Here is a 27,591-nt window from a genome sequence, read left to right on the forward strand (position 1 = left end):
TCTAAAGAAGACGATAACTTTTTTAATATTGTACTATACGATTTGAACTTTTTTGGGAGGCTAGAGCAATTAGTTTACTAAAGGATGTGAAAAGAAATTTTTTCAAAAATTGCAACTGATCGGAATTGTTGAAAAAATGCTAAAAGTTGAATTTTTAACTTTTTTATGTGGGCCTATATTGAAAATTTAAAAAAGGCCCACATAAAAAAGTTAAAAATTCAACAACTTTTAGTATTTTTTCAACAATTCCGATCAATTGCAATTTCTGAAAAAATTTCTTTTCACATCCTTTAGTAAACTAATTGCTCTAGCCTCCCAAAAAAGTTCAAATCGTATAGTACAATATTAAAAAAGTTATCGTCTTCTTTAGAGCGGTCTTAGACTTTTGTCCGCTACTGTATACATATATTATATTATATAATCCGACAGATTTAGAATTGCAAATGCTCTAAAAAAGGAAAAAGATCAATGGAACCTGGAAAAATTAATATAACATCACACTATCATCTCCAACATCATCCGAAGAATCGTTATAACAATTTTTATATATTTTTGAATAATGTCTCCGAACCCAATCTTTTCTCACAGCAACGCTAACTGTACCGGTCCATTCAAAAGCATAATTTTCCAAACAGCTGAACTAGCAACAAGTTCCTCCGGTCATCCATTTCTCTGGCCATCCATTTCTCTCTCGCGACAGCTTTGTATACATATACGATATTTAATAAACCGTATTCCGAGAAAGATAAACTTCGTTATCAATATTGAGAGACCACTCTGGTTTTCCTGTGAAAAGGACTGTGGTTACGGCAGCCGGTGCGGATGAGATTATAAGCGCAACGATAACATCCCAAAACCTGGAATAAACGCAATTAACGAATTACGAAACGACCGAACTGAAATTCACTTTAAATTCGCATCATTCCCATTCGTGTATAATTCCAAGTGTATATATACATATGTACAATGGTTTGTTTTTTACATGTAACGTCTTACTGCGGGTTATTAGTTCATTATGTCACATTAACATTATCCCTGAAGCTCCTTGGTATTATCAACAAAAAGATATTACAAAAGTAACCTTTCCCTAAGTACATTACAATTTGCTATTTATACGGATCTGTGGAGATCTATTTGTTTGTCTATCTCTAAATTGTTCTGCTTTTTAAAATCTAACTAGTTCGCCTACGCGAACGTATGCGATTTTCTAAAATATTTTGTGTCCAGAAAGAATGATGTTGTAGCAAGTCGATTGTTCCTGGTCCTCTTCATCTGCTTCGTTACTTATGCTCCACGTTCTGGTGCCGCCTATTTGATATTGCGTAATCGATTCTGTCGGCCATTCGGGACCAGGTGGTCGTCTCGTTGACTTCAACGCTGAAAATTACGGTTCTGATACTACATTCTTGTAAAAGGAGCTGTGCAGATTGAATAACAGATTGCAGTTAGAGTTCATCCTTTCGCGAGGTATCATTGGAAAAGGTCTTTGATTGCGTTTCCTACGCAACGCAGCGTGTTTTATAGAGTGGGTGCACAAAGTATTCGTACAGCTTTGACAAACGAATCACTTTTTTAAAATTGGACCCATTCTTTTTATTGGTCGCAATTGCGAACGAAACAGAACAGGTCACGATTTTTCAATTTTTTATCTGCGGCTGTAATGAAAATTTAGAACACGTATTTTGTAAATCTATTATAAGTAAGTTATATACATGTACAAAGTTTCATCAAAATCGATCAAGGTTGTTGTGAAATATAATTGATTTCAATGAAACCTTGTAAAAGTTCGAAAAAGTTATACGTTTTTAAAAGGTGAACGAATACTTTGTGCACACCCACTGAACATAAATATATTTAAGACAAAAATGAGCAGATGTAATTGTATGGAATTTTCTTTCGAAACATCAGAGAACCGAGAAAATCACAAATGAAATTTTTGGTTATACTGTATGCACTTGCTATAAAAATTTGGAAACTTTTGTGAATGTATCTTGTATCTTGTTAATGTTTTTAAACAATGAAAATGCTCGTTTTTCATATGTTATTCAAATGATCACACGGTATGTTTAACACGAAAATTAAGAACTTAGAGTTCCCCTAAGCACACTATCCGACGACTTCTGTTAATTGGGTTGCCGATATCTAGGCGCGTAACTTAATTATTATTCTCTAAACAACAAACCCAATACCGTAATTGATTTTTGTTTTATGTTATTTCATCAAATTGTCGCTCCATCGAACACTGCCCACACAAGACAGAAATGTAAATAAAAAAAGCACTCTACATTTTCAGTTTAATTACTCTGTTCCCCAGCTTTCATAACATTTACACTTCGATTACAGAGTGAAGTTTGTTTTAAGCGAGGATATTCATTAAATACGGTTCACCCACCGACGCCGGTGCCCGAGTCTTTTTCACTCGGAGTATCAAAATCGTCGTTCAACTCCTCAGTTTCTTTTAATTGAACTAATAATGATTCTAGTAAATTGACTAATATGTCTACGAGAAATATATTTTAAAAAATTAATATAAGTAACGCTGTAAACCACTCCACTAAAAAGTTCAAATTGTTTTCTCGGTGTTGTTAACGATGAAAGTACGAATAAACAGCTATGGTAATGCAGCAGGAGTTTCCTGAAAATGTTCACAGCCTTGTAAAAATAAAATGAAAATACGATCACTATTGAAAATCTACATTTTCCCTTAAAACTTTATTATTTTAAAGTATATCCGTTATTTCACGCGACCGGCTCTAATTATGTAACCACTCGCCGTAATTAAATTCTACGGAGTCGTGGATAATTCCGTGGATTACGAAAAATTCTCGGAAAATGACGGAACTCTAGGGAAAATTTTTTAAACTGTTGTCCGATCATTTCGCAGACCGTTTTTACATGGGGGATGTTATTTCATGTGGAATATCATGAGATAGACGAGACGTCGAAAGATGGTTCCAACAAGAATTAAATCTCCTTTTCATAAATAGAGGAAATGCATAGCAAAGGGTATGGGTGCAAGTAAAAGCGTCGAATACCACAAAGAAATAAACTGGTATAGTTGAAAGTCTTGGAAGAGCTAATGCGTTCCGCGTGTTGGATTATTCGTGGAAACAAGTCTTTATTGTTGCAATAGCCACCATCTCGAACCGTTAGAAAATGTCCTAAGGAAACAACTAAATAATAAAACAGTACAAATTTTACATGAACGCACACCCTTCGTTTTCGTACAGGATGATATCAAACCTTTCGTCGTAAACCCATCAGAGTCCTCATTGTTGTCCTCGTACAGCCTCTCTGTTAGATGCTTCGGATAATCCTCATCGTCTTCGTTTTTCGTACCCTCCAAGTATTGGTCCGTGTCATACTGATCAGGAATTGCTTCGTCCTCGTCGCTACCAGCACTGGACTTCGTCGGGGAATTATCCTGTCCTGATTCATCCGGTTCCTCTGAACTAGGTTCCTCGTAGTCCTCGTATTCCGGTGGCTGCGTATGTTCATAATCCCATCCGTCGTCCACTGTATCAGTTTCATCATTTCCTTGATTGTTCCCCTCCTCCGTTCTACTCCCTGCCTCGTCATCCGCAACAATTCCACGATACTTGGCTTCGTTACTCTGTAGCACCTTTCTCCTCGCGAAACGCATCTCGCAATCACGGTGTTCCCTCGCTGCCATAATCCCGCCATACGATTCGGTGCTGGCGTTATACTCGGCAAACATGCTATCGATGTAAGCTCCGTATTTACGGCATTGTTCATCGACGGTGCTTCCTATCCAGCCTCGATCAGAGACCTCGTAAACGTTGCTGCGTTTAGGGCGAACTTCGCTATCGAACCCTGCAGGAGGTTCTACTTGCGATTCAGCATAAGTGCTGTCGTACCCTTCAACGATTGCACTTTCCGTCCACTCGTGTCCCTTGAGTCTCAGTTCACCAATCTTCACAGGTTTCTTCTGAACATCCATCTTGCTCGTAACCCCATCGTCAACATGCGGCACGCACATCATTTTCGTCACTATCCCGTGATCTCCCTTCTCGAACATGTTCATACAAATCGTCTGAGTGACATAGCGGTGTCTCGTATAGTGAGGCAGGGTGTAATCTTCATCGTAATCTTCTTCTTCTTCAATCTCCGTTACCAACTTCCTGCTCACAGTTTCCCCTCCTTCCTCAGTCGACTCGTGAATCTCCACCGTTGTCATCTCGGTAGGAGCCAACTGCGACACAGCTGGCGTCGTATACGTCACCATAGTTCTGCCCACCTTTGACGTAGTCAACGCAGCTTCGACCTCGCTCAGAGGCCTGTTCTCCAGATCTCGTAGTCTCTTTTCAAACTCTTTCCTATCTCTGTCCAACTTCTCCCTCCTATCCTTTAAATGTTGCTCCCTCGACGTCAGCCGATCCTCTATGTCGTGGAACTTCTTCTGCAAGTTCTTCACGTCCTTCTGCAGCGTGTCTTCGCCAGTTATAGACGTCACCAACTCGACTCCCTCGCGAGTCGTAGGCTTCTGTCCTACAACGGTCGATGGTTTTACGGCGGTGATCTTTGTCGAAGGAGCATGACCTTCCAATATTCTCTTTCGTTCCATTATCGCCTCTATTCGACGCTGCTTCTCCTCCTCCCACAACCTCTCCTCCGTATGTAAATCAGTCTCCTTCTGGAGAATATCCTTCTCCTTGTTCTCCAGGTCGACGATCCGGTTCAGCAACTGCTGCTTGATCTGCTGGTGGCGAATCTTCTTCTGCTCCTGGTTCGTCACACCTGTGAACAACGGCTGCTCCTCTGTGTACCCTCGCGTGCGTGTGTAGTCGCCATAATCGGGGGGCAGGTACTCCGTTGAGTATTCGGGAGTGGATTTCAAAGTGTACACCTCAGTGGTTCGACCGGAGACTTCCGTACCCTCTGTCGTCTCCTCTGTGCTTTCTTCTAACCAAATAGACTCAGTTGTAGCATTGTAAGCCGGAAGAGTGACGTTCCCTTCGATCTTCTCGATCGTCGATGTCTCTTCGGTAGCTAAGCTAATCGTCGTCTCGGTTTCCGTAGAAACACTTTCGATCCATGAAGAAACAGTCGACACTGTAGCGTTGTCAGCCGGAAGAGTTACGTTTCCTTCGATCTTCTCGATCGTCGACATCTCCACGGTTTCCGTAGAAACACTCTCGATCCACGAAGAAACAGTCGACACTGTAGCGTTGTCAGCCTCGGCAGCTACGCTAATCGTCGTCTCCACGGCTTCCGTAGAAACACTCTCGATCCACGAAGAAACAGTCGACACTGTAGCGTTGTCAGCCGGAAGAGTGACGTTCACCGACAGCTCCACCGTGCTTGACAGTTCCGCGTAATAATCTTCCCACGTTGTTCCTGTCACTTCCTCGTAGTATTCTTCTTCTTCTTCTTCATACTCTCCAGTCATCATTTCTGTTGCCTCAGTTTCCTCTGTCACGCCTGTGGCGTACGCGTACGGAGACGTGGAAGCCTCGGAAGACAGTTCTTGAATGGTTGTTTCTTCAGTAGTTGTTACGTTCAAGGTGAAACGAAGTCTGGTGCTTTCAGGTAGCGATGTAGAGGATTCAGTGAGAGAAGGAGTCTCTAACGTGACGTTCACAGACAACACGAACGGAGTCACTTCGTAAGAAAGAGTGGAGAACTCTTCGGTTTCCTCGATCGTTTCATTTGGTAGAGCGGTGATGGTAATTCCGGGTGGCAATGAAGGGGGTGTAATGAATGTTTGGTTCGGGATTGTGATCTCCAATTCAATCGGTGGCAAACTTATCGTCTCCGAGGCTGTCGATGTCTCCTCTTCAAATGTAAATGACGCGTTCGGCAACGTTGACTCTGCGACTGCCGAATGAGTTGTTACCTCCGGCGTCGACTCCGTCGTTAATAGAGTTTCGTTGAAGAGCTCCAACGGTGTAGTAATGTTCGCTACGAGGTATTCTGTTGTTCGTTCCGCTATTGTAGATTTTACGGACGGACTTTCGCTGGGGATGATTGTAGAAGTGACGTTGACCAGATCCTCGTACTCCGGAATCTCGTCCATTCCTGTGATTAACGTCGCAGATTCGGATTCTGTCACTGTCCGCAGTTCCGGGGGCAGCGTTGTTATCTCGAACACGTCTGTTATGTTAATCCCATGCGGATACTCGACGGTCGAGACTTCTGTGATTTCAGAAGTCGCGTACAAGAACATTGTAGTTTCTGTAGAAGTCTCTACTGTCGTCTCGGTTGTCTCGTTGAAAAGTAAGGGGACTGTTAATTCTGTGATCATTTCGGAAATAGTCGATTCTGTTGTGACTGTTAGAATTTCGATTATTGTTTCTGTGGTTTCGTTTATTGGTACTGTCTCGACAGTTACTGTTGTGAACTCTGTTGACGATTCTGTTGTTACAGTGCTTACATTCACTGCGATAACTGACTCGGTTGTGAGTTCTGGTACTTCACTGTAAGTAACTGGAGTTTCTGTTGTGGACTCAGTAGTCACTCCAGTTACATTCGCTGAGAATGGTTCCATAGTGACAGTTGACTCAGTTGTGAATTCTTCAGTAGAAGAAACTGTAGTTACTGTTGTTGACATGGTCTCAGTACTCTCAGATTCTGTGGACTCTTTTGTCACTCCAGTTACATTTGCTGTCAATGGTTCCATAGTTATAATTGACTCGGTTGTGAGTTCTGGTACTTCACTGAAGGTAACTGGAGTTTCTGTTGTGGACTCAGTAGTCACTCCAGTTACATTCGCTGAGAATGGTTCCATAGTGACAGTTGACTCAGTTGTGAATTCTTCAGTAGAAGAAACTGTAGTTACTGTTGTTGACGTGGTCTCAGTAGTCTCAGATTCTGCGGACTCGGTAGTTTCCATAGTTACATTCGCTGTGAATGGTTCCATAGTTATAATTGACTCGGTTGTGAGTTCTGGTACTTCACTGAAGGTAACTGGAGTTTCTGTTGTGGACTCAGTAGTCACTCCAGTTACATTCGCTGAGAATGGTTCCATAGTGACAGTTGACTCAGTGGTGAATTCTTCAGTAGAAGAAACTGTAGTTACTGTTGTTGACGTGGTCTCAGTAGTCTCAGATTCTGCGGACTCAGTAGTTTCCATAGTTACATTCGCTGTGAATGGTTCCATAGTTATAATTGACTCGGTTGTGAGTTCTGGTACTTCACTGAAGGTAACTGGAGTTTCTGTTGTGGACTCAGTAGTCACTCCAGTTACATTCGCTGAGAATGGTTCCATAGTGACAGTTGACTCAGTGGTGAATTCTTCAGTAGAAGAAACTGTAGTTACTGTTGTTGACATGGTCTCAGTACTCTCAGATTCTGTGGACTCTTTTGTCACTCCAGTTACATTTGCTGTCAATGGTTCCATAGTGACTGTCGACTCAGTTATGAATTCTTCAGTAGAAGAAACTGTAGTTCCTGTTGTTGACGTAGTCTCAGTACTCTCAGACTCTGTGAACTCGGTAGTAAATCCAGTTACATTTGCTGTAAGCGGTTCCATTGTGAGTATTGACTCAGTGGTGAATTCTTCAGTAGAAGAAACTGTAGTTCCTGTTGTTGATATACTCTCAGTACTCTCAGATTCGGTGGACTCAGTAGTTTCCATGGTCACATTCGCTGTGAATGGTTCCATAGTGGAAATTGACTCAGTTGTGAGTTCTGGTACTTCACTAACGGTAACTGGAGTTTCTGTAGATGACGTAATCTCAGTACTCTCAGTTTCTGTGGACTCAGTCACTCCAGTTACATTTGCCGTGAATGGTTCCATTGTGACAGTTGACTCAGTTGTGAGCTCTGGTACTTCACTAGTGGTAACTGGAGTTTCTGAAGTTTCAGTAATAGTTTCCGTTGTTGACACAGTCTCAGTACTCTCAGACTCTGTAGATTCAGTTGTCACATTCGCCGTAAACGGTTTCACAGTCTCAGTACTCTCAGTTGTGAATTCTGGTAATTCAATCGTTGAAATTGGCGTCTCTGTAGTTATTAGCAGGACTTCGGTTGTTGGGAGTGACTCAGTACTCTCAGTTTCTGTGTATTCAGTGGTCACAGTCGTTTCTATGGTCACATTCGCCGTAACTGATTCCATAGTCTCCGTGGACTCAGTTGTGAATTCTGGTAATTCACTCGTCGCAATTGAAGTTTCCGTAGTGGTAGTAATAGTTTCTGTTGATGACACTGTCTCAGTACTCTCAGTTGTCACATTCGCCGTAAACGGTTTTACACTCTCAGTAGTCTCGATTGTGAATTCTGGTAATTCACTCGTGGATATTGGAGTTCCTGTAGTTTCTACCAGGACTTCAGTTGTGGGGAGGGACTCAGTGCTTTCTGTTTCTATGGACTCAGTAGTCTCAGTCGTTTCTGTGGTCACATTCAAAGTAAATGGTTTCATACTCTCAGTACTCTCAGTTGTGAATTCTGGTAATTCACTCGTGGATATTGGAGTTCCTGTACTTTCTACCAGGACTTCAGTTGTGGGGAGAGACTCAGTGCTTTCTGTTTCTATGGACTCAGTAGACTCAGTCGTTTCTGTGGTCACATTCAAAGTAAATGGTTTCATACTCTCAGTTGTGAATTCTGGTAATTCACTCGTGGATATTGGAGCTTCTGTAGTTGCTACCAGGACCTCAGTTGTGGGGAGATACTCAGTGCTTTCTGTTTCTATGGACTCAGTAGTCTCAGTCGTTTCTGTGGTCACATTCAAAGTAAATGGTTTTATACTCTCAGTTGTGAATTCGGGTAATTCACTCGTGGATATAGGAGTTTCTGTAGTTGCTACCAGGACCTCAGTTGTGGGGAGAGACTCAGTGCTCTCAGATTCTGTGGACTCAGTAGTCATTACTGTTACATTTGCTGTAAATGGCTCCATAGTACCTATTGACTCAGTTGTAAGATGTGGCACTTCACTAGTAATAAGTAGAGTTTCCGTAGTTGTAGTAATAATTTCCGTTGTTGAGACAGTCTGAGTACTCTCAGTTTTTGTGGACTCTGTAGTTATTACAGTTACATTCGCTGTGAATGGTTTCGTAGTACCAATTAACATAGTAGTGATTTCTTCGGTAGTAGAAGCTAAAGTTTCTGTAGTTGTTATAGACATTTCTGTTGTGTATTCAGTCGCTGTGCTCTTAGTTTCTGTAGACTTAGTTAACTCAGTAGTTTCTGCAGTAATATTCACTGTTAACAGACCTGCAGATATAGTGGATGATTCTGTCGTGTGTTCTGTTACCTCGGTAGTAGAAGCAGTAGTTTCAGTAGTTACTATCGTACTCTCAGTAGTAGTAATGATGACAACACTCTCGGTCTTTGTAAGTTCCGTTGACGATTCAATTGTGAATTCTGGTGACTCACTAGTAGTGGAAATTGTGAAGCTTGGTGTCGTTGTCGTAGAAGGTTTAGTAGTACCAGTCTGTTCTTCGTATTCGGACCAGCTTCTGTGTTCTTCAGTAGTTTCTTCTTCATATTCTTCTCCTTCTTCTTCCTCGTATTCTTCTTCATGGACTAGTTCAGTTTCAGCAATATATTCGGCCTCTGTTGATGTAATCTCTGGAACTGGCGTCACTGTAATCTCTTCAGTTGTTTCTGCTAATTCACTAGTGGGTATTAGCAGGACTTCGGTTGTTGGGAGGGACTCAGTTGTCTCAGACTCTGTAGATTCAGTGATCACAGTCGATCCAGTCGTGAATTTTGGTAATTTTCTCGTCGAAATTGGAGTTCCCGTAGTTGCTAGTAGGACCTCAGTTGTGGGGAGAGACTCAGTACTCTCAGTTTCTGTGGATTCGGTGGTCACAGTCGTTTCTATGGTCACATTCGCCGTAAATGGTTTCACACTCTCAGTCCTTTCAGTAGTCAATTCTGGCAATTCACTCGTCACAATTGATGTTTCTGTAGTTGGTACCAGGACCTCAGTTGTTGGAAGAAATTCAGTACTCTCAGTTCCTGCGGACTCAGTAGTCTCAGTTCTCTCAGTTGTGAATTCTGGCAATTCACTCGTCGCAATTGGAGTTTCTGTAGTTGCGATCAGGACCTCAGTTGTAGGGAGAAACTCAGTACTCAAAGTTTCTGTGGATTCAGTCGTCACATTCGCCGTAAATGGTGTCACACTCTCAGTAGTCAATTCTGGCAATTCACTCGTCGCAATTGATGTTTCTGTAGTTGGTACCAGGACCTCAGTTGTTGGAAGAAATTCAGTACTCTCAGTTCCTGCGGACTCAGTAGTCTCAGTTCTCTCAGTTGTGAATTCGGGCAATTCACTCGTCGCAATTGGAGTTTCTGTAGTTGCGATCAGGACCTCAGTTGTAGGGAGAGACTCAGTACTCAAAGTTTCTGTGGATTCAGTGGTCACATTCGCCGTAAATGGTGTCACACTCTCAGTAGTCAATTCTGGCAATTCACTCGTCGCAATTGGTGTTTCTGTAGTTGCTACCAGTACTTCAGTTGTTGGAAGAGACTCAGTACTCTCAGTTCCTGCGGACTCAGTAGTCTCAGTTCTCTCAGTTGTGAATTCGGGCAATTCACTCGTCGCAATTGGAGTTTCTGTAGTTGCGATCAGGACCTCAGTTGTAGGGAGAAACTCAGTACTCAAAGTTTCTGTGGATTCAGTCGTCACATTCGCCGTAAATGGTGTCACACTCTCAGTAGTCAATTCTGGCAATTCACTCGTCGCAATTGATGTTTCTGTAGTTGGTACCAGGACCTCAGTTGTTGGAAGAAATTCAGTACTCTCAGTTCCTGCGGACTCAGTAGTCTCAGTTCTCTCAGTTGTGAATTCGGGCAATTCACTCGTCGCAATTGGAGTTTCTGTAGTTGCGATCAGGACCTCAGTTGTAGGGAGAGACTCAGTACTCAAAGTTTCTGTGGATTCAGTGGTCACATTCGCCGTAAATGGTGTCACACTCTCAGTAGTCAATTCTGGCAATTCACTCGTCGCAATTGGTGTTTCTGTAGTTGCTACCAGTACTTCAGTTGTTGGGAGAGACTCAGTACTCTCAGTTTCTGCAGACTCAGTAGTCTCAGTCCTCTCAGTTGTGAATTCTGGCAATTCACTCGTCGCAAATAGAGTCTCTGTTGTTGCTGCCAGGACCTCAGTTGTGGGGAGAGACACAGTACTCGCAGTTTCTGTATATTCAGTGGTCAAAGTCGTTTCTATGGTAACATTCACCGTAAATGGTTTCACACTCTCAGTCTTCTCTGTAGTTAGTTCTGGCAATTCAATCGTGGAAATTGAAGATTCTGTAGTTGCTACCAGAACCTCAGTTGTTGGAAGAGACTCAGTACTCTCAGTTTCTGCAGATTCAGTGGTCAAAGTCGTTTCTATGGTCACATTCACCGTAAATGGTTTCATAGTCTCAGTCGATCCAATTGTGAATTCTGGTAATTCAGTAGAAGAAAGTGGAATCTCTGTAGTTGCTGCCAGGACCTCCGTTGTTAGAACAGTCTCAGTCCTCTCAGATTCTGTAGATTCAGTGGTCATAGTCGCTGTAAATGGTTTCGTAATCTCAGTGGACTCAGTTGTGAATTCTGGTAATTCAGTAGTAGGAAGTGGAGTCTCTGTAGTTGCTGCCAAAACCTCAGTTGTGGGGAGAGACTCAGTAGTCTCAGTTCCTGTGGATTCGGTGGTCACAGTCGTTTCGATGGTCACATTCGCCGTAAATAGTTTCACACTCTCAGTCCTCTCAGTAGTCAATTCTGGCAATTCACTCGTCGCAATTGGTGTTTCTGTAGTTGGTACCAGGACTTCAGTTGTTGGAAGAGATTCAGTACTCTCAGTCCCTGCGGACTCAGTAGTCTCAGTTCTCTCAGTTCTCTCAGTTGTGAATTCTGGCAATTCACTCGTCGCAATTGGAGTTTCTGTAGTTCCGATCAGGACTTTAGTTGTGGGGAGAGACTCAGTACTCACAGTTTCTGTGGATTCAGTGGTCACATTCGGCGTAAATGGTGTCACACTCTCAGTAGTCAATTCTGGTAATTCACTCGTCGCAATTGGTGTTTCTGTAGTTGGTACCAGGACCTCAGTTGTTGGAAGAAATTCAGTACTCTCAGTTTCTGCAGACTCAGTAGTCTCAGTCCTCTCAGTTGTGAATTCTGGCAATTCACTAGTCGCAATTGGAGTTTCTGTAGTTGCTATCAGGACTTCAGTTGTGGGGAGAGACTCAGTACTCTCAGTTCCTGTGGACTCAGTACTCTTAGTCGTTTCAGTGGTCACGTTCGCCGTAAATGGTCTAACACTCTCAGTCCTTTCAGTTGTCAATTCTGGTATCTCACTCGTGGTAATTGGAGTTTCCGTAGTTGTTACCAGGACTTCAGTGGTTGAAAGAGACTCAGTGCTCTCAGTTCTTGTGGGCTCAGTAGTCTCAGTCCTCTCAGTTGGAGTCGCAATTGGAGTTTCTGTAGTCGCTAACACGACTTCAGTTGTTGGGAGAGACACAGTACTCTCAGTTTTTGTGGACTCAGTAGTCTCTGTCGTTTCAGTTGTCAATTCTGGCAATTCACTCGTGGATATTGTAGTTTCTGTAGTTGCCACCAAAACTTTAGTGACTGGAGCAGCCTCGGTGCTCTCAGTTTCCGTGGTCTCAGAGGTCTCTGTCACTGTTGTAGTCACATTCACGGTGAATGGTTTCATAGCCTCAGTTGACTCAGTTGTCACCCCTGCAACTTCTCTAGTAGAAACTGTGGTTTCTGTAGTTATCAGCAATTCCTTCGTTGTTGGTACAGTCTCAGTACTCTCTGTTTCTGTAAACGCAGTTGTTTCTGATACAGTCAATGACACAGTTGTAGATTCTGGTGCTTCGATAGCGAGTACAGTAGTTTCGGTAGTTATTGCCATACTCTCAGTAGTTGGAACAGTTACAATACCCTTTGTTTCTGTAGTTTCAGTTCGTTCTTTTGTTTCTACAGCTAAACTCACCGTAGTTAAGCCTACAGTTACCGTTGTCGACTCTGTTGTGGATCGTGGTATTTCACTGGTGGAAATGATGCGGCTTGATTGCGTTGTTTGCATTGTAGTCGTACTAGTCTCCTCCGTTTCTTCGTATTCAACCCATGTGCCAGGTTTCTCAGTAGTTTCTTCTTCGTATTCTTCTTCCTCTTCTTCGTATTCATCTTCACGCGATACTTCAGTTTCTGCAGTATATTCAGTTTCCGTTGATGCAGCTTCTGTTTCTACTGTAACTGTCATTTCTGTTGTCGTTTCTGGTAGCTCACTAGTGAAAGTAACAGTTTCTGTAGTTGTCACGACCTCGGTCGTAAAACTTGGAGTTTGTGTAGTCAACATTGTACTTGCAGGAGTAGCTATAACCGCTGTAGTCTCCGTGGTTTTAATCGAAGACTCCGTTGAAACGACTGCTACTTCACTACTAAGTGTAGGAGTCTCTGTGGTCACCATCTCAATTTCAGTCGTAGGAACAGTTACAAGCATTTCCGTCCCCGTAGTCTCTGTTGTTGTAGTAGTTTCTACTATTACACTCCCTGTTGTCGACTCTGTAGTTACAGGTGAGGATTCAGTCAAGAAGGTTGTTACTACTGAACTAGATGTAGGAGTTTCTATTGTTGCCGAGGTAACAATGGGAGTTTCCGTAGTCAATGCTATACTTTCAGTCGTAGAAATAGTTGCTGATTCTTCTGTCTCTGTAGACTCGGTAGCCTCTACAATCGCACTCGCCGTTGATGTTTCAATAGACACAGTTGTAAGTTCTGATGATTCAGTAGTAACACTCAGAATTTCTGTAGTCAGTGCTATACTTTCAGCGGTTGAAATAGTTGTCACTTGTTCTATTTCTGTAGACCCAGTAGTTCCTGCAGTTGACGTCTCCGTTGTCAACTCTGGCACTACAGTGGTTGTAAATAATTCTGTTGCTGCAGTTGATGTCACTGATGTTGACTCTGACGTTTCAGCAGTTGTTGGAGATTCTGTAACTGTAGTCACAGCTTCGGTTGTCAACATTGGCATTTCAGTAGTCGTCAATAAATCTGGAACTGTAGATGCAGTCTCTGTTGTTAACTCTGACGTCTCAGTAGTCATTGGTGATTCTGTAACTGTAGTCACAGCTTCGGTTGTCAACATTGGCATTTCAGTAGTCGTCAATAACTCTGGAACTGTAGATGCAGTCTCTGTTGTTAACTCTGACGTCTCAGTAGTCATTGGTGATTCTGTAACTGTAGTCAAAGCTTCGGTTGTCAATTTTGGCATTTCAGTAGTCGCCAATAACTCTGGAATTGTAGATGCAGTCACCGTTGTTAACTCTGACGTTTCAGTAGTCATTGGTGATTCTGTAAATGTAGTCAAAGCTACGCTTGTCAACATTGGCATTTCAGTAGTCGTCAATAACTCTGGAACTGTAGCCAAAGACACCTCTGTTGACTCTGATGTTTCAGTAGTTGCTAATAATTCTGTAACTGCAGTGGAAGTCTCCGTTGTTGACTTTGACGTTTCAGTACTTGTTGATAGTTCTGAAACTGTAGTTACAGTCCCCGTTGTTAACTCTGACGTTTGAGTAGTCATTGGTGATTCTGTAACTGTAGTCAAAGCTTCGGATGTCAATTTTGGCATTTCAGTAGTCGTCAATAACTCTGGAACTGTAGATGCAGTCTCTGTTGTTAACTCTGACGTCTCAGTAGTCATTGGTGATTCTGTAACTGTAGTCAAAGCTTCGGATGTCAATTTTGGCATTTCAGTAGTCGTCAATAACTCTGGAACTGTAGATGCAGTCTCTGTTGTTAACTCTGACGTCTCAGTAGTCATTGGTGATTCTGTAACTGTAGTCAAAGCTTCGGTTGTCAACTTTGGCATTTCGGTAGTCGTCAATAACTCTGGAACTGTAGCCAAAGACACCCCTGTTGACTCTGATGTTTCAGTAGTTGCTAATAATTCTAAAACTGCAGTTGAAGTCTCCGTTGTTGACTCTGACGTTTCAGTAGTTGTTGATAGTTCTGAAACTGTAGTTACAGTCTCCGTTGTCAACTCTGACGTTTCAGTAGTCATTGATGATTCTGTAACTGTAGTCAAAGCTTTGGTTGTCAATTTTGGCATTTCAGTAGTCGTCAATAACTCTGGAACTGTAGCTAAAGACACCTCTGTTGACTCTGATGTTTCAGTAGTTGTTGATGATTCTGCAAGTGTAGTCAAAGACACCTCTGTTGACTCTGATGTTTCAGTAGTTGTTGATGATTCTACAACTGTGGTCAAAGGTTCAGTCGTGAACAATTCTGGAACTGTAGTTACAGTCTCCGTTGTCAACTCTGACGTTTCAGTAGTCATTGATGATTCTGTAACTGTAGTCAAAGCTTCGGTTGTCAATTTTGGCATTTCAGTAGTCGTCAATAACTCTGGAACTGTAGCTAAAGACACCTCTGTTGACTCTGATGTTTCAGTAGTTGTTGATGATTCTGCAAGTGTAGTCAAAGACACCTCTGTTGACTCTGACTTTTCAGTAGTTGCTAACAATTCTGTAACTGCAGTTGAAGTCTCCGTTGTTGACTCAGCCTTTTCAGAAGTGGATGTCATAATTTCCGTAGTTACAACACTTTCCGTAGTACTTTCCGTAGTCATAATCGTCTCTCTTGTAAACACTGTCTCAGCTTTTGTAGTAACTATTTGGACCTGAGTTGGTTCTGGTAATTCAATTGTAGATAATGTTTCTGTAGTCATTACTATAACCTGTGTCGTAGCAATTTCTGTAGTCACTTCGATTGCCGACTTAGTTGTTGCTATTGGTGATTCAGTAGTAGACGAGGGACTCTCCGTTGTAATGCTAATTGTTGTTACTTCAACAGTTACTGGCTTTGTTACTGTGGTAGCCATTGTAATTCCAGTAGTAATTGGAACTACTTCGACCGTTTCCGTACTTGTTTCAGTAGATCTAAGTGTACTACTTTTTTCCTCTTCGAATTCTGACCACTCTTCATCTTTTTTAGTAGTTTCCTGTTCATATTCTTCTGTTTCTTCGTCTTCGTATTCAACCTCTTCGTATACCTCAGTTTCAGAAGGATATTCTGTTTCTGATGATGTAAATTCTTCTTCTGTTATAGTCATTTCGGTCGTTGTTGTTATCAGTATAGAAGTTTCCTCCGTTGTTGGAACTTCAGTTGTTGTCACTGCTGCTGCAATAGACATAGCAGTTTCTTCAGTTGTAGATATTTTAGTCGTTGTTACTACAGAAGTTTCCTCTGTTGTGGGACCTTCAGTTGTTGTTAGTGTTGTTGCGATAGGTGTTGTAGTTTCCTCAATTACAGGAACTTCGGTTACTGTTGTTGTTGATATCATAGATGTAGTCATTTCTTCTGTTACCGTCGTTTCGGTCGTTGTTGTTGTGAGTATAGAAGTTTCCTCCGTTGTGGGACCTTCAGTTGTTGTCACTGCTGCTGTAATAGGTATTGTAGTTTCTTCAGTTGTTGATTCTTCAGTTGTAGATATTTCAGTCGTTCTTAGTTCAGAAGTTTCCTCTGTTGTGGAACCTTCAGTTGTTGGTAACGTTGTTGTAGTAGGTGCGATAGTTTCCTCAGTTGTAGGACCTTCAGTTACTGTTGTTGATATTATAGATGTAGTTATTCCCTCTGTTGTTGATATTGCGATTGTTGTAGTTGTTGGGACAACAGGTGTAGTCGCTTCTTCAGTTGTAGATATTTCAGTCGTTGTTAGTACAGAAGTTTCCTCAGTTGTGAGACCTTCAGTTGTTGTTAGTGTTGTTGTGATAGGTGTTGTAGTTTCCTCAATTACAGGAACTTCGGTTACTATTGTTGTTGAGACCATAGATGTAGTCATTTCTTCTGTTACCGTTGTTTCGGTCGTTGTTGTTGTGAGTATAGAAGTTTCCTCCGTTGTGGGACCTTCAGTTGTTGTCACTGCTGCTGTAATAGGTATTGTAGTTTCTTCAGTTGTTGATTCTTCAGTTGTAGATATTTCAGTCGTTCTTAGTTCAGAAGTTCCCTCTGTTGTGGAACGTTCCTCAGTTGTAGGACCTTCAGTTACGATTGTTGGCATTATAGATGTAGTTATTTCCTCTGTTGTTGATATTGCGATTGTTGCAGTTGTTGGGACAACAGGTGTAGTCGCTTCTACCGTTGTAAATATTTCAGTCGTTGTTACTACAAAGGTTTGCTCTGTTGTGGGACCTTCAGTTGTTGTTAATGTTGTTGCAATAGGTGTTGTAGTTTCCTCAATTGCAGAAACTACGGTTACTGTTGTTGTTGATATCATAGATGTAGTCCTTTCTTCTGTTACCGTCGTTTCGGTTGTTGTTGTTAGTATAGAAGTTTCCTCCGTTGTTGGAACTTCAGTTGTTGATTCTTCAGTTGTAGATATTTCAGTCGTTGTTAGTACAGAAGTTTCCTCAGTTGTGAGACCTTCAGTTGTTGTTAGTGTTGTTGTGATAGGTGTTGTAGTTTCCTCAATTACAGGAACTTCGGTTACTATTGTTGTTGAGACCATAGATGTAGTCATTTCTTCTGTTACCGTTGTTTCGGTCGTTGTTGTTGTGAGTATAGAAGTTTCCTCCGTTGTGGGACCTTCAGTTGTTGTCACTGCTGCTGTAATAGGTATTGTAGTTTCTTCAGTTGTTGATTCTTCAGTTGTAGATATTTCAGTCGTTCTTAGTTCAGAAGTTCCCTCTGTTGTGGATCGTTCCTCAGTTGTAGGACCTTCAGTTACTATTGTTGACATTATAGATGTAGTTATTTCCTCTGTTGTTGATATTGCGATTGTTGCAGTTGTTGGGACAACAGGTGTAGTCGCTTCTACCGTTGTAAATATTTCAGTCGTTGTTACTACAGAGGTTTCCTCTGTTGTGGGACCTTCAGTTGTTGTTAGTGTTGTTGTAATAGGTGTTGTAGTTTCCTCAATTGTAGGAACTACGGTTACTGTTGTTGTTGGTATCATAGATGTAGTCCTTTCTTCTGTTACCGTCGTTTCGGTTGTTGTTGTTAGTATAGAAGTTTCCTCCGTTGTTGGAACTTCAGTTGTTGATTCTTCAGTTGTAGATATTTCAGTCGTTGTTAGTACAGAAGTTTCCTCAGTTGTGAGACCTTCAGTTGTTGTTAGTGTTGTTGTGATAGGTGTTGTAGTTTCCTCAATTACAGGAACTTCGGTTACTATTGTTGTTGAGACCATAGATGTAGTCATTTCTTCTGTTACCGTTGTTTCGGTCGTTGTTGTTGTGAGTATAGAAGTTTCCTCCGTTGTGGGACCTTCAGTTGTTGTCACTGCTGCTGTAATAGGTATTGTAGTTTCTTCAGTTGTTGATTCTTCAGTTGTAGATATTTCAGTCGTTCTTAGTTCAGAAGTTCCCTCTGTTGTGGAACGTTCCTCAGTTGTAGGACCTTCAGTTACGATTGTTGGCATTATAGATGTAGTTATTTCCTCTGTTGTTGATATTGCGATTGTTGCAGTTGTTGGGACAACAGGTGTAGTCGCTTCTACCGTTGTAAATATTTCAGTCGTTGTTACTACAAAGGTTTGCTCTGTTGTGGGACCTTCAGTTGTTGTTAATGTTGTTGCAATAGGTGTTGTAGTTTCCTCAATTGCAGAAACTACGGTTACTGTTGTTGTTGATATCATAGATGTAGTCCTTTCTTCTGTTACCGTCGTTTCGGTTGTTGTTGTTAGTATAGAAGTTTCCTCCGTTGTTGGAACTTCAGTTGTTGATTCTTCAGTTGTAGATATTTCAGTCGTTGTTAGTACAGAAGTTTCCTCAGTTGTGAGACCTTCAGTTGTTGTTAGTGTTGTTGTGATAGGTGTTGTAGTTTCCTCAATTACAGGAACTTCGGTTACTATTGTTGTTGAGACCATAGATGTAGTCATTTCTTCTGTTACCGTTGTTTCGGTCGTTGTTGTTGTGAGTATAGAAGTTTCCTCCGTTGTGGGACCTTCAGTTGTTGTCACTGCTGCTGTAATAGGTATTGTAGTTTCTTCAGTTGTTGATTCTTCAGTTGTAGATATTTCAGTCGTTCTTAGTTCAGAAGTTCCCTCTGTTGTGGATCGTTCCTCAGTTGTAGGACCTTCAGTTACTATTGTTGACATTATAGATGTAGTTATTTCCTCTGTTGTTGATATTGCGATTGTTGCAGTTGTTGGGACAACAGGTGTAGTCGCTTCTACCGTTGTAAATATTTCAGTCGTTGTTACTACAGAGGTTTCCTCTGTTGTGGGACCTTCAGTTGTTGTTAGTGTTGTTGTAATAGGTGTTGTAGTTTCCTCAATTGTAGGAACTACGGTTACTGTTGTTGTTGGTATCATAGATGTAGTCCTTTCTTCTGTTACCGTCGTTTCGGTTGTTGTTGTTAGTATAGAAGTTTCCTCCGTTGTTGGAACTTCAGTTGTTGATTCTTCAGTTGTAGATATTTCAGTCGTTGTTAGTACAGAAGTTTCCTCAGTTGTGAGACCTTCAGTTGTTGTTAGTGTTGTTGTGATAGGTGTTGTAGTTTCCTCAATTACAGGAACTTCGGTTACTGTTGTTGTTGATATCATAGATGTAGTCATTTCTTCTGTTATCGTGGCTTCGGTCGTTGTTGTTAGTATAGAAGTTTCCTCCGTTGTTGGAACTTCAGTTGTTGTCACTGCTGCTGTAATAGGTATTGTAGTTTCTTCAGTTGTTGATTCTTCAGTTGTAGATACTTCAGTCGTTGTTAGTACAGAAGTTTTCTCTGTTGTGGGACCTTCAGTTGTTGTTAGTGTTGTTGTAATAGGTGTTGTAATTTCCTCAATTACAGGAACTTCGGTTACTGTTGTTATTGATATCATAGATGTAGTCATTTCTTCTGTGACCGTCGTTTCGGTTTTTGTTGTTGTTAGTATAGAAGTTTCCTCCGTTGTGGGACCTTCAGTTGTTGTCATTGCTGTTGTAATAGATATAGTAGTTTCTTCAGTTGTAGATATTTCTGTCGTTGTTACTACAGAAGTTTCCTCTGTTGTGGGACCTTCAGTTGTTGTTAGCGTTGTTGTAATAGGTGTGGTAGTTCCCTCAGTTGTAGGAATTTCGGTTACTGTTGTTGTTAATATTATGGGTGCAGTAATTTCTTGTGTTGTTGACATTGCGGTTGTTGTAGTTGTTGGTACAACGGATGCAGTCGATTCTTCAGTTGTAGATAAGTCAGTCGGTATTGTTGTTGTTAATATAAAAGCCGTAGTTTCTTCCGACGTTAATGTTTCGATCGGTGTTGAAGTTGTACTCGCCGATGTGGTTGTTTCTTCTGCAATAGTTCTTTCAGTCTCCAAAGTTGTTGTTAAAATAGATGAAGTGCTTTCCTCCGTAGTAAAATGTTCGGATATTGTCAGTGTGGTTGTGGCAGGTACAGTGATTTCTTCACTTGTAGGCACCTCGGTTGCCATAGTTGTTGCTAAAACAGATGTAGCCATTTCCTCCGTTGTAGGCACTTCAGTCGACATTGTTATTGATGTGATAGATGTGGTAGTTTGTTCCGACGTCAAAGTAGTAATTTCTTCTGTCGTAGGTGCCACGGTTATCGTAGTTGGTGACACCGTAGTTGTTTCTTCTAATGTTGCTTCTCCAATTGTTGTCTCGGTCGGTGTCGTAGAAACAAAAGTCGTAATTTCTTCTGTTGTAGGTGCTATGGTTGATGTAGTTGATTCTTCTGTCGTAGGTGCGACGGTTGTTGTAATTTCTACCACCGTAGTTGATTCTTCTAGTGTTGTTTCACGAATTGTTGTTTCTGTCGGCGTCGTAGAAACAAAAGTAGTTGCTTCTTCTGTCGCAGGTACTATGGTTGTTGTAGCTGTCTCTTCTGTCGTAGGTGCCACGATTGTTGTAGTTGGTGACACCGTAGTTGTTTCTTCTAATGTTGTTTCTCGAATTGTTGTCTCGGTCGATGTCGTAGAAACAAAAGTCGTAATTTCTTCTGTCGTAGGTGGTTGTGTTGTTGTAGTTATTTCTTCTGGCGTAGTAGCTACGGTTGGTGCAGTTGGTGTCATCGTAGTTGTTTCTTCCAGTGTCGTTTCACGAATTGTTGTTTCTGTCGGCGTCGTAGAAAGTAGTGTCGTTGCTTCTGCTGTCGTCAGAGCCACACTTGTTGTAACAGGTACCAACGTAGTCGTTCCTTCCAATGTCGTTTCTCGAGTTGTTGTTTCTGCAGGCGTCGTAGAAATCAAAGTAGTTGCTGCTTCTGTCGTTGGAGCTGGTGTTGCTGTAGTCGGTACTAAAGTAGTTATTACTTCTATAGCGGTTTCGCGAAATGTTGTTTCAGACATGGTTGTTGAAACGAACGTAGTCATTTCTTGTGTCATTGGAGCCGCAGTTGTTGTAGTTGGTTCTAACGTAGTTTCTGGACTCAATGTCGTTTCATGTATCGTTGTTTCCGCCGCGGTAGTAGACACAGAGGTAGTCATTTTTTCTGTCATAGGAGCTACGGTTGTTGTAATTGGCACCACCGTAGTTGTTTCTCTCAGTGTCGTTTCACGAATGGTTGTTCCTGCCGGCGTCGTAGAACCCGCAGTAGTTGCTTGTGCTGTTGTCGAAGTCACACTTGTTGTAACAGGTACCACCGTAGTCGTTTCTTCCAATGTCGTTTCACGAACTGTTGACTCTGCCAGCGTCGTAGAAACCAAAGTAGTTATTTCTTGCGTTGTAGGTGCTACGGTTGTTGTAGTAAGTATCACCGTAGTTGTTTCTTCCAATGTCGTTTCACGAACTGTTGACTCTGCCAGCGTCGCAGAAACCAAAGTACTTATTTCTTCCGTCGTAGGTACTACGGTTGTTGTAGTTGTTACCACCATTATAGTTGTTTCTTCTAATGTTGTTTCACGAATTGTTGGTGTCGTAGAGACCACACTTGTTATTTGCTCGATCGTTGGAGCTGGTGTTGTTGCAGTAGGTACCAACGTAGTTGTTTTCTCCAATGTCGTTTCACGCATTGTTGTCTCAGTCGGTGTCGTAGAAACAAAAGTAGTAAGTTCTTCTGTCGTAGGTACTTCGGTTGTTGTAGTAGTTATTTCTTCTGTCGTAGGTGCCACGGTTGTTATACTTTCTACCACCGTAGTTGTTTCTTCCAGTGTCGTTTCACGAATTGTTGTCTCAATCGGTGTCGTAGAAATAAAAGTCGTAATTTCTTCTGTCGTAGGTGCTTCGGTTGTTGTAGTTATTTCTTCTGTCGTAGGTGCCACGGTTGTTGTACTTTCTACCACCGTAGATGTTGCTTCCAGTGTCGTTTCACGAATTGTTGTCTCAATCGGTGTCGTAGAAACAAAAGTCGTAATTTCTTCTGCCGTAGGTACTTCGGTTGTTGTAGTTGTTTCTTCTGTCGTAGGTGCTATGGTTGTTGTAGTTATTTCTTCTGTCGTAGGTGCCACGGTTGTTGTAGTTATTACTTCTGTCGTAGGTGATTCGGTTGTTGTAGTTATTACTTCTGTCGTAGGTGCTTCGGTTGTTATAGTTATTACTTCTGTCGTAGGTTCCACGGTTGTTGTAGTTATTTCTTCTGTCGTAGGTGCTTCGGTTGTTGTAGTCATTTCTTCTGTCGTAGGTGCTTCGGTTGTTGTAGTCATTTCTTCTGTCGTAGGTGCCACGGTTGTTGTACTTTCTACCACCGTAGATGTTGCTTCCAGTGTCGTTTCACGAATTGTTGTCTCAATCGGTGTCGTAGAAACAAGAGTCGTAATTTCTTCTGTCGTAGGTACTTCGGTTGTTGTGGTTGTCTCTTCTGTCGTAGGTGCTATGGTTGTTGTACTTATTACTTCTGTCGTAGGTGCTTCGGTTGTCGTAGTTATTACTTCTGTCGTAGGTTCCACGGTTGTTGTAATTTCTACTACCGTAGTTGTTTCTTCCAGTGTCGATTCACGAATTGTTGTCTCAATCGGTGTCGTAGAAATAAAAGTCGTAAGTTCTTCTGTCGTAGGTGCCACGGTTGTTGTACTTTCTACCACTGTAGTTGTTGCTTCCAGTGTCGGTTCCTCTTTGAATTCTGACCACTGTACATCTTTTCCACTAGTTTCATCTTCATATTCTTCTTTCTCTTCGTCTTCGTATCCAGCGTCTTCGTATACCTCAGTTTCAGAAGGATATTCTGTTTCGGTTTGCTGGTCTAGCCAACTCAAAGTTGTCCCCAAAATATCAATTTCTCGCATGTGCTCAGTGTTATACGTCAACTGCGATTCAACATTTGGATCGTGAGTTGTGACCAAGATATCAATTACATCCTTGTACACATTCTTTATTTGTTCATGTCCGGTCGTACCACTTACAGTTCCATCGGTCGTTTCTTCAACATCTCTTTTCCTTCTCCACTTTTCTGGATTAGTGGTTTGTTCAGTAATGAACTTCGAGAGCAACGACCGAGGAAATCTTACAAAAATCGGCGAGGTGCTAGCTTCACTCTTATTCCGCGTGATCCGCGACATCTTCAACAACTTCGCGAATAAAAAAGTATTGTTCCATTTACCAAGCTGCTCGAGACTTCGATCAGCTAAATCATTTCGATCCGGTCTTCTCTTTTTCCCACGAAAAAACAAATTCGACGATCTTCTCGCTCTCTTCGATTTCCGACGATTATGCCTTAAATTGGATTCGTAATTAATTGTTATCGACTTTAGATTCCTGGCGAGCCGGTGATGCGTCCCGTCGCAGGCGTGAACGGATGGGAAATCGAAGGAGAAATGAGGATGATCATAATCTGTAAAAGGATAAGGATAACTGACTTCGTGGTCTCTGGACGGAATACTATTCTTCAAAGAGAATCGTGCCTCCTCGGGGATAATTTTCCTATCGTGATCTTCGAAAACGTTCTTCCCCAATGAGATCTTATGATTTTCTACGGTCATACTAATCCGCCACTCGTCGAAAATTGCGGATAAATTCGTTGTTTCTGGCAAATCCGAATCGATTCTTTCCCGATTTAAATAAACATCCTCTTCCAATTTCATCGCTGTTGCCGTAGCATAAAAATTAACATTCTATAATACACAATGTTGCTTAGTGATACTAACAATGAAATCACTGGTTGTCGATGCTCGTAGCAATTGCCAATTGGTTATGATCGTTAATCGTATATTTTCTTAAATGTTTCTCACAGATTTGCGAATTAAATCGTCAATGGCAATGCACGAGAATTATTTCTAGCTGTTCGTACTTACAGTGGTGTTTCTTGCCGCGATATTATTGATATTGTTACAGTACATCGAATTATTGTCAGTGCACTCGGAAATGTTAACGGTTACATCGTTCGTCGTTGTTACCATGTACATCACAATCAACATGCAAATCACAATAAGGAATATATTTTGCATAGCGTCATATCACGCACGTTCGTAAATGATGTCGCACTCTTTTAACGCATCCTTATCAAACCTATTTCGAATCATCCTGTCACGGAAACTATCACGCTGAAACATTTCCGTCTCAACTCTCTTCGATATCCGAATTAGGAAATACTTCAACGCGAATCGATATCGATACTGAACAACGTCATACTTTTGCGAACGTAATGTTAAACAGTGTGTTCACGTCGATCGCGGAGATCAAGGGTGCAATTGTAGAAGAATGTAAAAAGAAATAAATGTGATTCCTTAGAATTCAAGAAAGTTCAAAGTGCCTTTTTATGCGTTCAAAGATACGATGCTATGATATTGGAATCCATTTTATCATGTTCGTATTTGTTGCTAACTTGCGAATCCTGCATATACACGTTGATAAAGCACTCTTATAATGAATACCATAAACTTCTGCCGCATTTTGTGTGCGCGTGTACTGGCATTGCGATGATCGGTGCACGGTCTCTGTTCGTTCTTATGTATAAACTGTTTTTTAAAGAATATGGTAAGTGAAACGAAATGAAAGTTCTCATTTTTCTCGATTGTAGATCATAACTAGACTGCGGAGGTTTGTTCATTTATGGCGTCGTAAAATTTTCTAAAAGTGCTGGAATGTCAAATTCTACCACTGAAAATCAGATTTCATTCGATTCCACTTTCTTCAAATTTGCCCTCGATAGAATTTTCTACGATTTTTATTCATTACAGATCTATAAAGGCTACCGCCACTGAAAATAAGATTTTATTTAACTCTACTTTATATTAAATTTTTCCTACAAAAATTCGACAGAAATTGCTACGATTTTTATTCATTACAGATCTATAAAGGCTACCACCAATGAAAATAAGATTTTATTTAACTCTACTTTATATGAAATTTTTCCTACAAAAATTCGATAAAATTTGCTACGATTTTTATTAATTGCAGATCTACAAAGGCTATTACCACTCAATATGATTTTGTTTAATTCCACTTTCTTAAAATTTGCCTGCAAAAATTCGACAGAATTTGCTACGATTTTTATTCATTGCAGATCTACAAAAGCTACTATCACTGAATATGATTTTATTTAATTCCATTATCTTAAAATTTGCCTACAAAAATTCGACGGAATTTTCTACGATTTTTATTCACTCCAAATCTACAAAAGCTACTATCACTGAATATGATTTTATTTAATTCCACTTTATTAAAACTTGCCTACAAAAATTCGATAAAATTTGCTACGATTTTTATCCATTGCAGATCTACAAAACCTACTACCACTGAATATGATTTTATATAATTCCACTTTCTTAAAATTTGCCTGCAAAAGTTCGACAGAATTTTATACGATTTTTATTCATTCCAGATCTATAAAGGCTACCGCCACTGCAAATAAGATTTTATTTAACTCTACTTTCCCTCTCTCTCTCTCTCTCTCTCTCTCTCTCTCTCTCTCTCTCTTAGCCTACAAAAACTGGAAATTGCGTAAACATCTGCAGCCATGGTTATGTATCAATTTTTTCTTTTCAGCTTTCGATCCAGTGATTATACAGCTCGAAGAGGAGATGAACAAAGACAAAAGTAATTGTTTGGATGAGATTATCGGCACTCTCAGTATGACCAGTTTAATTTACTCTTTATATTGGCATCATAAACACTGTACCCTTGGTGTTTGCGTTATAACCGGTGTATCGATTGCTGAGATAGTGAAATTCTACTGGAACGTGTCTACGCCGCCACAAGTATTAAAATTTTTATTAAATTCAGCACGAACCAATTTACGAATATTCAGAAAGCCAATACTGCATATCAGACGACGTAACAAGAGTTTCGTTCTACGTTCAAGTATGACAAAGATTTCAAAATGAAAACAATGTCTTGCAAAGACAATTTTCTGTCGAGTAATTTCTAAAAATAGTTCAAAGACATAGGACACGTGGTTTACCGAAGGTTATTTCATATATCGCCGGATTCTAAATATTATGAAATGATTGATTAGCACGCATGGTCGTGCATGCAAATTTTCTACGGCGAAAAACGTTTAGCAAGCCTTCCAGATGATTTATAGCGTTTGGATTTTGATAACGTTCACCGAATGATTTTCAGAATTCTCGAACGATTCTTAAAATCAATAATCGAACAATGTTCTGCTCCGAAAAATTTCAAACTACAAATTTATTTAAACAGTAACAAGATTTAATTGTTTCAGGAAGATGCTCAACGATTGCACAGCAATTCTACTGGAAGGATTCCGTACATGTCCAGAACCACTTTACTTATGCAGGTGATTGTTAGCGGACATTTCGCGTAATTATAACTTACCTCACTCTTATGCAATGATCTATCGTTTAATATACAAGATTGGAGAAATAAATTGATATTTGTTCCAGATATTTAGTAGCTAACAATTACGCATTGGTAGCCACGTACCCTTACCTCGTAGGAAACTGGGCATTAACTCCAGAAGGATTCTATCAAGGATGGACTATACAACGAACAATCAATGATTACATGATGATGGCTTATTTAGTTTGTATGACCGAGGCACTCCGTCAAACACCCATTCCCTAAAGTTTCCTCCTAGATTTGCAAAGCTACTTGACGCGTTATCAAATTCTATTCACGTCTTCGAAAAAAATTCCAAATTTAATATTCATGAGCTGAATAGTACGTGCATAAGAAGCGTTTCTCAATTCGATAGTATTTGACGAATGGAAATATTGTTTTATGCATTTATATGACAAAAATGAGTAGGTATGATTTAAAATAGTAAAAATATTAGAAGAATCAAAAAAGAAGATAAATTTCTATTTCGCTCCAGATTGTTGCAATTCAGTTAGAAAATGTTTATGTAGCAGGAAGATCCGCTGTCTATTCATAATTTATGGTACAAATTAGGTCGGGTCGATTCTGTAGCTGGAAATTAGACGAAAATCAAGAATAGCGAAATTGCATGGGAAGCTACGTTTTCAAGAAAATTAAATTCAACAAAATAATACAACAATTTGAATAGCTAAAATTGGCCAAATTTAGAAGAAGATTTTCTACAATTTTTCTGTTACGATTGAAGGTTCCGGACGTAGAAATTCTTCGCTAAAAATGACTGTAGTAGCAAATGTAGAAGCTCCGGAGTTTCTCTCGAGAGTACTCTGACGTTGTGTGTCCACCGGGCAAATTCGGGAATTTCTATTTCTCGTAAACTCTCGAGCGCAGTGTCTATTTGCGAAATAAAAAATGTTCTCGAGGGCAACAGGCAACAGTTTTACTCTGAAAATCAAATAAACACGTGCCGAAGAGCGGATAGCAGTGTTTTCGTCGCGAATCGATCGAACGCCCCCGTGCAAAAAGTTGGAGTGCTGATTGCCAGCTG

General features: G+C 40.8%; 2 protein-coding genes across 2 annotated transcripts; one reads left to right on the top strand and one right to left on the bottom strand.

Annotated features, from left to right (window-relative positions):
* Positions 1–253: 253 nt before the first annotated feature.
* On the bottom strand, positions 254–27,503 carry LOC143214305 (uncharacterized). The gene is made up of 2 exons (XM_076435174.1): positions 3,244–27,503; positions 254–1,377 (listed from the first exon to the last, which is right to left on the bottom strand). Exons 1-2 carry the CDS (start codon positions 23,846–23,848, stop codon positions 1,208–1,210), a joined length of 20,775 nt encoding a protein of 6,924 aa, XP_076291289.1. The 5' UTR covers positions 23,849–27,503; the 3' UTR covers positions 254–1,207.
* LOC143214320 (uncharacterized) lies at positions 25,741–26,740 on the top strand. The gene is made up of 3 exons (XM_076435203.1): positions 25,741–25,963; positions 26,431–26,505; positions 26,612–26,740. The coding sequence occupies exons 1-3, from the start codon at positions 25,787–25,789 to the stop codon at positions 26,624–26,626; spliced, it is 267 nt and encodes an 88-aa protein (XP_076291318.1). The 5' UTR covers positions 25,741–25,786; the 3' UTR covers positions 26,627–26,740.
* Positions 27,504–27,591: the final 88 nt, after the last annotated feature.

The sequence above is a fragment of the Lasioglossum baleicum genome, chromosome 12 (genome assembly GCF_051020765.1).
Source record: "Lasioglossum baleicum chromosome 12, iyLasBale1, whole genome shotgun sequence".
NCBI classification, from domain to species: Eukaryota; Metazoa; Arthropoda; class Insecta; order Hymenoptera; family Halictidae; genus Lasioglossum; species Lasioglossum baleicum.

Coding starts and splice junctions, on each gene's coding strand:
- LOC143214305 (XM_076435174.1), bottom strand. CDS start 23,848: ATGAAATTGGAAGAGGATGTTTATTTAAATCGGGAAAGAATCGATTCG. Junction 1,378..3,243: donor TGATGGGTTTACGACGAAAG/GTTTGATATCAT, acceptor CGTAATTTTCAG/CGTTGAAGTCAACGAGACGA.
- LOC143214320 (XM_076435203.1), top strand. CDS start 25,787: ATGAACAAAGACAAAAGTAATTGTTTGGATGAGATTATCGGCACTCTC. Junction 25,964..26,430: donor ACGTGTCTACGCCGCCACAA/GTATTAAAATTT, acceptor TAATTGTTTCAG/GAAGATGCTCAACGATTGCA.